The sequence below is a fragment of the Pterocles gutturalis genome, unplaced genomic scaffold, assembly GCF_000699245.1.
Source record: "Pterocles gutturalis isolate BGI_N339 unplaced genomic scaffold, ASM69924v1 scaffold9504, whole genome shotgun sequence".
NCBI classification, from domain to species: Eukaryota; Metazoa; Chordata; class Aves; order Pterocliformes; family Pteroclidae; genus Pterocles; species Pterocles gutturalis.
This window is the reverse complement of record NW_010130637.1, coordinates 9848-20879: the sequence shown is the minus strand read 5'-3', so window position 1 is coordinate 20879 and position 11032 is coordinate 9848. Positions and strand designations below refer to the sequence as shown.

Below are 11032 nucleotides of genomic sequence, written 5' to 3'. Positions count from 1 at the left end.
GAATGCTTTTAATGCGTAATGATCTTATGGCTTTGTGCAAACGTCATTGATAACTGTTGTGGTAGTAACCAAGAAAGGTGAGTCACTGCTAGTTTCAGAGTACTCGTAAAGAGTTTTCTAATTAGTGTCTTCAAAAATCTATCGTCCCTTATGTCCTAGTCAGGATGAAGTACAAGTCTTTCAGTGCAGTGTAATTTCTGGTATTTCAGTGACTATGGGAAAAGCATTTTACTTGTCTTATTCAGTGATTAATTGTTGCGTTTTTCATTTAACTGACTGCCACTTACAAAAAGTCATATGTCTTTTCAGAGTTATGTGTTCATAGAACATTAACATTTTTACAAGAAAAGTAATTTCCTTTCAGTGTTGCATTTTTTTCCCCCATAGTTCTTCCTTCTTTATTTTGGCACTTTCATCTATGTTCACCAGTTTCCTTACATTGTTTTTCTGTCAGGGCCTGCAATTGCTCAGTTAAATTTGAGTGAGATTTGTTTATAACTATTTTGAATCCATGAAGAGATCCTGTCTCTCTTGTAAGCTAATGCATCTTTCTGTCTTTCACAGAAAGCCGTGCCGTTATATGAAATAGTGGCACAGAAACTCACTTCTGTGCTTTTAGTTTGTTCTTGTGAATTGTGATATGGTAAATGGTGAGGAGGCAAACCTGAAATGTATGCTATCTAAATAGAGTAATTTAACACCATGAAGTTCATAAGCACAATATGTATTATTTCAGTTACTTGCATTTCTGCTTTATAAGTTACTTTGCAAATCAGTTTAATATCTAGATTTGCATTAAATGAAAATATTTACAGATTTTTCCACTTACAAATTGCTTTACATTTCTGAAATGTAGGTGCCACAGTGAGTAGATTTGAAACACCATTTTTGCAGGGTTTTGTTTTCAAAGAGTAATTTTCAGCTTCATGCTTTGTAAATTTTAGGTGGCTGCTCAAGCTGGATCTAACGGCTGTGGACAGTAGGAGGCAAAGTTAAAGCCTTCATGCTGCTACAAACAGTTGAGGGTGCAAGGGTGTCAGATTTGTGTTTTTGGAAATGATATCACTGTGCATGGAAAGCTGTGGTTCTCTCTTCTCACGCCTTCTGCGAAAGTGACCAGCAAATATATTTAGTGTCATCTTGTTAGCAAAACTTACGCAAACAGTAATTAAAACTTTGCTAAGATTTAAAAAGAGGCTGAATAAAAGCTGCATAGTTTTTGGTGTCCTTAACCAGTGGTGAAACACAGAACAAAATAGATACATGCTTTGAAAAGAAGGTCCACGTAGGGATTTCTGTTTCCTTTCTTCCCCATATACCGGCTGTTCTCCTTTATGAGATTACAGGTTTATAGACTTCAGAATGAAAGACATTTCTCTGAAGTTGCACATAGATGACTAAAACCAAAATAGGACTGCACAAGCCAAGCATTACCTGTCAAAGGAGTGCTTGTAGCTGAGGCAAGAGCCCCTTAAACTTCTCCAGGTTGCTTGGCAAACCCTGTAGCTAACAAAAGTGCTAACAATGGTGGGAGGCCCTCAGCTGACTGAGGTGTAAGTGGGTGCTACGAGCTGCTCATAATTGCTGGAGATTTAATATCAAATTAATTCAAAACTCTTGCAGTGCCTTAACTGGTGACTCGTGGTCACTTCTAACTTAACTAGTGTCATACCCTCAGCAAGTGTGCCAATGACACCAAGCTGTGTGGTGCAGTTGACACGCTGGAGGGAAGGGATGCCATCCAGATGGATCTGGACAGGCTGAAGATGGGGGCACATGCCAACCTCGCAAAGGTCAACAAAGCCAGGTGCAAGGTCTTGCACGTGGGTCGAGGCAATCCCAAGCACAAACACAGGCTGGGAAGAGAATAGATTGAGAGCAGCCCTGAGGAGAAGGACTTGGGGTTGCTGGTGGTTGAAAAACTGAACATGAGCCAGCAGTGTGTGCTCACATCCCCGAAAGCCAACTGGATCCTGGGCTGCATCAAGAGAAGCATGGCCAGCAGGTTGAGGGAGGTGATTCTGCCCCTCTACTCCCCTCTCGTGAGGCCCCACCTGGAGTACTGCATCCAGCTCTGAGCCCCCAGCACAAGAATGATGTCGAGCTGTTGGAGTGGGTCCAGAGGAGGGCCACAAAGATGGTCAGAGGGCTGGAACACCTCCCCTGTGAGGAGAGGCTGAGAGAGTTGGGGTTGTTCAGCCTGGAGAGGAGAAGGCTGTGGGGACACCTTATAGCAGCCTTCCAGCACCTGAAGGGGGCCTACAGGAAAGCTGGGGATGGACTTTTTACAAGTGCATGTAGCAACAGGATGAGGGGTAATGGATTTAAACTGGAAGAGGGCAGAGTTAGACTAGATATTAGGAAGAAATTCCTTACTGTGAGGGTGTTGAGACACTGGAACAGGTTGCCCAGAGAAGTCATGGATGCCCCATCCCTGGAGGTGTTCAAGGCCAGGCTGGATGAGGCTTTGAGCAACCTGGTCTAGTGGGAGGTGTCCCTGCCCGTGGCAGGGGGGTTGGAACTAGATGATCTCTAAGGTGCCTTCCAACCCAAACCATTCTGTGATTCTGTGATATTCTGTTATCCATTCTTCCCACCAAGGTATCCTTGAAGCTCCTTCGGTGCAGTGGCTTTCCTTTACAATCCAAAGCATGTTCCTTGCAGAACTATTTCTTACATACAGTGTGTACAATATAAGATGTAAATAATGCTTTCCTCTCATATAATTAGGCTGTTAAGTCTCAGCTAAAGAAAAAAGCCTACATTGATTTTTCTTTACATGTGATTCTCTTTACAACTCTGAACTTACAACATATTCCTAAGGGTGCCTTGGAGTTTTTTTTCATGTGTAGAGGAAAATTGTTTAATAGCCAATAGCTGTTCTCCCAAAATAGTATAAATAGATAGAGGGGGAAAAAAAAATCAATGCACCTAAATAAGGTCATCTGCTTGCAGTGATTAGAACACAGAAATAGTCCTTTTCAAAGAGGTAGAATGTAGCACAAGGTATTTTGATGGATTACAACAATCTGAACTAATTTTGGTAATGTAAACGTTGGTGTGAAATGACTGAAGTCCCATCCATACTGCATTCAAAAAAACGTAGACGCATTTCAGTCTGGATTAAACAAAATACTATCTTTCCAATGTGGTTTGGCTAGCCAGTGAAAACCATAGCATTTTGACCTGTTTCAAAGGCAAGTTCTAGTGGGCAACAGAAAGTGTTTATCCAGTATTGTTTCTGTATGTTTGCTCTGATCAGTGCTAGCTGCGCATGTTGTGACAAGAAACCCCTTTTTTTCTGCATTCAGGCATAAGCACTTTTGGTAAATTTATTTCAGAGAACTTTTTGTTTGGCCTAAGTCTTGTGTCTTGGTGTAATAATCTGCTCTGAACATCATCTCTTTTTGTCCTGGAAATAATTATTTCCAGCATTTTCTGAGCAAAATAGAAAACAAAGAACTCCTAGATAGATCAGACACCTTTTCTCTATTGCTTTTCTGCTGATCTTGTCTTCATTTAATAGACCATGTTTTCTTGAGTACTTCAAAATATTTCTTGTCACTTGCCCTCAGAACTGACCTCATGACCTGAGAATCAAGAAAATGTCATGTTAGTGACTACTAATTAGTGGATCCAGAGAGCTTCTACTCCTGGCCTTTCAACCTTCCAGAGGCAGCAACAAAAGCTGTCACATGTATCATACAAAGAAAACAAGCATTTGCTGTGGTTTGGTTTTTTTTCTTTTCCTAGGATGTAGATAGTAGCACAAGCTCAGTTGAGACTACAGATTAATTTGTAGGTTAGAAGGAAATTAACCTACAATATAGTGTTTGCATTTGTTTCTCCTTTTCCATGCATAACGTACTGCATCTGTTATCCAGTTCTTACTGAACGTGTGTTAGTGCGCTGTGTTGTAAGAGGGAAAAATAATCTTTCTTTTCTCTCTTTTTTTTTTCTTCTTACCATCCTTTATTTAAATCTATTTTTTTTTTAACTACTTTAAAATGTATTAAATATTTCTGAAAGGGAGTATTTTAATGCTTAGTTTTTAATATACAATATACAGTCCAAGCTTAACTTGTCTTTTTGTATGTCTGTTGAACAAACTTGTTAACAGAAGATTCAGCCATACTTCCCATTAATCACTGTTGTACTTCTAAGTCTCATGATTCATCATGGGCTTTTTGGGACCACCTACTGAAATGACTGTGGTAAAATGTGCAGTCACATCCATGTCACAGAACTGTTTGTGCAAGTACATTAATCTATTTTTTATTATCTATAATTTTCAGGTCTTTAAAATAGAGGTGCTAATGAGTGGAAGGAAACATTTTGTGGAGAAGAGGTATAGTGAATTCCATGCGCTTCATAAAAAGGTATTGATCTCTTTCTTTATAAGATGTAACTTTGTTTTGCCTTTTTGTGGTGTTTTCCTCTCTCTTGAAATTTTTGCTGTACATGGTTTATCTTAAATGAATCTCGTGATTCATGTCTCTGGAAATGAGTTCCCAACTAACTCAGTTTCTTGTCTATTTTGTGGAAAGGGATGATGACTTCTCAGATGTTACTAACTCTCTTTTCTTTCTTATTGTTGTTTACACGCTGTATTGCTAAAATGCTGCCTGTAGTATGATTTTTTTCTTCTTGTAAAATCATGAAATAAGACACATTCCTAGAACAAGCAAATATGTCTTTGGTTTTTATCCAACTAAGCAAATAATTTGTTAGTTCTACAAATTGTGTTGCTAACCTGCTATATGTAAAGCTGAGGAACCAACTTCTGTACACCAGGAAGCTAGACACGAAAAAGATTGAGTCGACCATCTCACTCTGCTGCTCTTCATACAATGAATGTGATATAAAGTATCTGCTAGGCTTGTCTACTGAATCATCGTACTAATATATAGAAGGGAATTCAGTACTTTCAAGATTGGTTGTCCACAGAGTGTTCTTTAAATTGTTTTGATCATTGATAAAGAAAAAGTATGATTTCTCCTCTCCAGGCTGAACTGGATGCTGCTATATGGTTGTGCAGCTGAAATTCAAGTTGTACATTTTTTGTGCCTAATGGAGCCCAAGTATTGTGAAGGAAAATTCTGGAAAAGCATTGCAGCTCATTGCCAGCAGTGGGGCTGCAAGGAAGGGCTTTAGTCCTGGAAGGTGGCTCAACTGAACGTTTGTTGGTTTGTAGCTCGCAGTGGAGTGTGTGCACACTTAATTTCTTTGACTGGTGCTGCTGAACTTCAGTATAGAGAAGTTTCCTCTGCAAACAACAGAGAGGAGCACAGGCGTTTACAGCTCCTACCACTGCAGTGTCACCAGGGCTTACCCACACCAGCATGTTTGCTGGTGGCCCTGAATCCCCTCAGGAATAATGTCATTCAGGGAAGAAGCATTATCCTGGTGGCAGAGAGGATAGATTTTGCCAGCCTTATGTGGTGTATGGATATAAGCAAACTTGGGTCAACAAAAAGCATCTATTGACCCATCTGTGTGTTGGCCCTCAAAAGTCCAGAGAACAAGATGTATTTTGCTTTACAGCATTGTAATTAAGATGTGCTAGTATTCCTTGTGTTTTTGCTTCTTGCCCCGGATGTGGTATCAGCTGCCACTTTTTAATACTTATTTCCTTGTCCATTGTTTTAATTCAGATATGTCTCATATATTTTCCCCTTTGTATACACATCTAATATGATACCACATGAGCAACAGTGTCAGAATCAGTAGTACAACTCACTCACCCACCATGAAGCCTTGTAATACATGTGTGCTTTATTTTACATATGAGAATAATCCTGCAATTGAAAGTAAACAAGGTGAATAGAGATTATACAACTAAATAAGTTAGGAAACATTAAAAGGGGAAAATCAGGATTTATATGTTCAAAATGCACCCCACCCAAGTAAACCGTCTCCTGTAGTTTAGAACGGAACGGAATAGAATAGAATAGAACAGAACAGAACAGTTCAGTTGGAAGGACCCTGCAACGATCATCTAGTCCAGCTGCCTGACTCCTTCAGGCCTGACCAAAAGTTGAAGCATGTTATGAAGGGCATTGTCCAAATGCTTCTTAAACACTGACAGGCAGGGAGCATCGACCACCCCTCTAGTGAGCCTGTTCCAGTGTCTGACCACCCTCTTGGTAAAGAAATGCTTCCCAATGTCCAGTCTGAACCTCCCCTGGTGCTGCTTTGAACCATTCCCACATGTCCTGTCAGTGGATCCCAGGGGGAAGAACTCAGCACCTCCCTCTCCACTTCCCCTCCTCAGGAAGCTGCAGAGAGCAATGAGGTTGCCCCTCAGCCTCCTTTTCTCCAAACTAGACAAACCTGAAGTCCTCTGCCTCTCCTCATAGGACATTTCTTCCAGCCCTTTTACCAGCTTTCTTGCCCTCCTCTGGACACATTTGAGTACGTTCATATCCTTCTTCGACTGCGGGTCCCGGAACTGCACACAGTACTCAAAGTGAGGCTGCAACAGTGTGAATACAACCCCCCTGCCATGGACAGGGACACCTTCCACTAGACCAGGTTGCTCAAAGCCTCATCCAGCCTGGCCTTGAACACCTCCAGGGATGGGGCATCCACAGTTTCTCTGGGCAACCTCTTCCACTGCCTCACCACCCTCACTGTAAGAAACTTCTTAATATCCAATCCAAATCTACTCTCTTTAAGCTTAAGGCCATTACCCCTCGTCCTATCTCTACACTCCCTGATCAAGAGTTCCTCCCCATTTTTCCTGTAGTCCCCTTTAAGTACTGGAAGGCTGCTTGGTCTCCCTGGAGCCTTTTCTTCTCCAGGATGAGCAACCCTTACAGTTTGTGTGTCCACAAACGGAAAGTCACTGTTCACACACTCATGGTCCTCCAACTCAGGGGACCAGGCAGCCCAAGATCTATCAGTATTTTTAAAGACTGAGGCAAGAAAAATATTGAATGCCACCACTTTTTCCCTTTGTTGTTGTCTAATTTCACTGTCATTTCTGGAGTTGCACAATTACTCCACACAAGTCACCAATGACAAGCAGTCTTGCTCTTGGTTTTGTCTCCTTGTACACTGCTTCCTCTGCAGTAGCTCCCTTTGCAGAGATTTCTCCAAAGAACACCAGAAAAAAACATCAATTATGGTCCCTTTTTCTCTCTCCAGAAATAGCAGCAAAATAAACAAACCTGAAAAACAGGTATTCTAACCAAACACTTCCCAGCACTGTTCAGTTTGTTTCATCTTACTCATCATCTGCTTGCTGTCTGTTTGTACTACTGCGCAAACTTGATAGTGACTTTTTCTTATTTGTTCCCTGTACAGCTGCAAAGCACGCAGCATATTTGGCAACCTTTATATACATATGTTATATACATATATGTAACTATTTTCTCAAGTCTTACTTTTTGAAATTGTAGTAAAATTTCAGTAAACACAGTTGAATGACTCATGCTCTGAACCCTTCTTAGTGTTTTCAGTGTTAGAGAAATCCTGAAGAAAGCATTCCCTGGTAATACAGTATGCGTTTTCACTCTTTCTTCTCTTCTGTTTTGTGTTAGATCAGAAAATCTCAGTGCTCTTAAAAATGTAGGGTGTTCATTTGAACAGTTTTTACTGGAGAATAGTATTTTGAACTTCTATCTCAATTGTTCAGTGTGAACAAGTTCTTCACCTCCCAGGACACTATTTATACTGAGATCCAGATACCAGTTTGCTTTCATCACACCAATCGGGTTTTTATTTTTTGTTCCTCTCTTCCCCTTTAATTTAAAATGTAAGTTTCACTCTAAACTGCTGTGACTACATGGCAAATGGAAAGGTATCTTTAGACTTACTGCATATTCAAGGTGCTCTTAGTGTTGGAGATGTCTGTAGTGAGTGGGAGAAACAAAGCTTCTGTAGAGAACAACCCTAGTAGAAAATTGAAGTAGAGGCTAAATGAGACATTGTGCCTTTCGCCTGAGAAGGACAGGCTCCACTGGTATCGCATGGAGGAAGGAGGACTTGATTGCTCATATAGGACATCATTCATTCATCAGAACGCCAGTTAATGTGTTAATTAATTTTGGTTTGTTGGTTGGTTTTTTTTTAAACAAAGCCATTTCCAAGAACACAGATGGATTTGTCTCCTTCCTGGGTTCAACCTTTCTAACATTCCAGTTGTGTAAAAAAGTAAAGCCCCACTTCGTGTGCAGTCCGGCTGTAGTGGACAAGGTTTAAAATCTTTTCAAGACTGCCATGCTACTCCAGGAGTACAAATTATTCCATTGACAGAAACCATACATTGCTATTGGCTTTTTTGAAGTAGTTTGCATAGGCCATGATACTTTGCCCCGGTTATGAACAACAAACCAGGCCTTTCAGGCTATGCACCATTCACATTACAGTATTATTCAAGTCCAAACAAAAGTTGTTTTATTCTCATGTGGAGAGTTTTTTAGAAAGAATTAAATTCTTTCTATGTGTATGACATGGTTAAAAAGACAACCATTCATTTGTATTTATTGTATTTATTCCCTAATTCCTTTTTGTAATTTTTTTTCCTTTGCATTTGTAAATACTGGTATGTATTTTTAAGCACCAGAATGCTAGAAGATGACAATGTTACAACTCCTGTAGTGAAATCTGCAAAACTCTTACGTTCTATACATCTTCGTTTGCAAGTTATTTCTAGTTTTAGAAAAATTAGTGTATGCTCTAAATCATATTGACTTTTCATATTCGGACAAATAATTCTTCAGTTGATGATTTGAGTCATCTCTTAGTCTTGCAGGAAATACAAACAACAGTATGTAAAATAGGCATTAGGTCAGTGTTATGGACTGGAAGGTATTACAGAGAATAATTGTGCTCAGACAAATATTTCTTGTGTAGGTACAGGTCTGAAGCAAGATAGCTAACACATACATAGATTTGCTTAATATTTGTTGACATTGTAATAATTATTTACTGCAATATATTATTGGATTATTTTAAGCATAAGAAAGTGGGCTGTTCTTTGTACATCTGTGTAGCATGTGCTTTATACCTACACATAGTACGTGTGTTTGCACATTTAAGCAATTGGTTTTTGGATGCTCTATATAACAGGGCCACAGAGCACAAAAGGATTGTTAATCATCATCTGAGGTACCAGCCATAGAAGAGTATTTATCTTGTAAACAGCTAGGCCTTGGTGGATGCTTGTATTGTTTCAGATTTGTCTCGCATCATCTGGAGCATTCTCCTCATTTGCTGCTCATCTGCAGCTCCTGTCATAGTTCACAAAAGCGGTGACCATAGCTTCTTCAACATTCTCAACCAAGTTAGAGGAAAAAATGGGGGGTTATATTCTGGCTTTAAGGTCAGTCAGTAAAAGTACATGGGTTTGGGGTTTTCTTTTGGTGGGTTGTTTTTCTGACTTCACATTTAATTGTAATTTATCACTGTTAAGAAATAAAGAAATTGCAAAATGTTTCCAGAGAAATTGAGATTTCTTTGCTGCAGCTTTTTCACTTGTGATTGTAGAGACATTGATATGTTGACACTGCTTTTTCCTATAGTGACATCTCAGCAAGCTCAAAGATGAAATGTAAATTCTCAGTCTCCCATGGGTATGCGTGTCAAAGTCAATTTTGAATTTCTTTTCTTGCATTCCTTGCCTCGGATTTGCTCAGAGGCAATATCCAACAGAAAGAATGTCTAATGTCACCTTCTATTAAAATGCAATGGAGTCTATTCCAGTTATTACTTTTGCTCTGTAGTTTTGAGGAAGCCATTAATATTTTTTGGTTTTGAAAAAATGTTTCTCCAGCAAGAGGATTCTTAGTGTTGTCAGAATGTATGTTTGTGTCTATCTATATGCACGCATGTGTATGCATATATACATTTCTGTATATATCTATAAAAGCTTTCCTGTGGGAATCTCTAGAGGAATAGTTGTGGAGCTCTCTTGGAAATATATCTAGTGGCAATCTTGCTATTTCTCTGTATAAGATATGAAATACAACTGTCAATCTGTTGGCACAATTTGAGTGTGTGTATATTTTGCTCTCTTGATTCCCAGCTCTCCAGAGAAATGGTTAGCTCTGCTCCCTGTACTTCTCCCACCTGTTCATAGTTGCCTAAATCTAGAGGTAGAAATTGTCATGGTGTTTTGTCACCGCACTTAGCAAGGTAATATCTGGGTACGTCTTGGTGACGTTGTCAGGTATCATCCCAGGTTGACCAACGGGGAACGCATTTCAAGTATTCTCATGTAGTTGTTGTTGTTTTGTTTTAAGGCTGTTAGTCACAACAAATTGTTAGTAGAGTTCATCTTCACCGTCCAGGGCAGCTAGATGTGGGCATTTTTAACTGCAACCTGTAGGTATCAAGTCTGCTGTTACTTCAGTGAGCTGATGGTGGGTAACTTCATTGCCGTGCTGTTGTTCTTTATGCATGGTTATTTTACCTGTACTGCCTCATCTCTAATATAAACATGTTTACCTTAAATAGACGCTATTATACTTTGTTTCTGTATGTGTTTCTCTTCATTTGCAGCTCAAGAAGTTCATAAGAACTCCAGAGATCCCTTCAAAGCATGTGAGAAACTGGGTCCCCAAGGTCCTGGAGCAGCGACGGCAAGGCTTGGAGTTGTACTTGCAGGTGAGTCTCCTCTCACCACTGTGAAAGTAAAAGTGGCATCCATTTCCAGAGTGGTAGTATCCAGGGCATTTTAAGATATCAAGTGGGATGTTTTACTGATTTAGAGGTGGGAAATGAGCTGGGTACTTAACAGCAGTAATGATTTCTGTTCACTTAGCAAGGCTAGCAGCTATAAATCCAGATTTTTGCATTTTTTTCCTGATTCTGGCAATAGCTGCTGACTGACTTTGGCAAACCTGCTAGTACCTCATTTTCATGTGCCTAAAATGGGGAGAATAATGTTATTCTTTCCAAAGTTGTTCTGACCGTACCAATCGAAAGTGTTGCATAAGAGATACAAGGAGGCTTTATTTAACTGAACTCTATTTAGACAGACTAGGGAAGAGTCAGCTCTTAAAATTAATATCCCTCTAGTGTACAT

General features: G+C 39.8%; 1 protein-coding gene across 1 annotated transcript; it reads left to right on the top strand.

Moving 5' to 3' along the window:
• Window positions 1-4178: 4178 nt before the first annotated feature.
• LOC104466753 (sorting nexin-24-like) lies at window positions 4179-10611 on the top strand (the record flags this gene model as incomplete). The annotated part of the gene is made up of 3 exons (XM_010080283.1): window positions 4179-4214; window positions 4296-4379; window positions 10507-10611. Coding segments are annotated over exons 1-3 (225 nt in total), but the record flags the coding sequence as incomplete, so codon positions are not given.
• Between the last annotated feature and the right edge of the window lie 421 nt (window positions 10612-11032).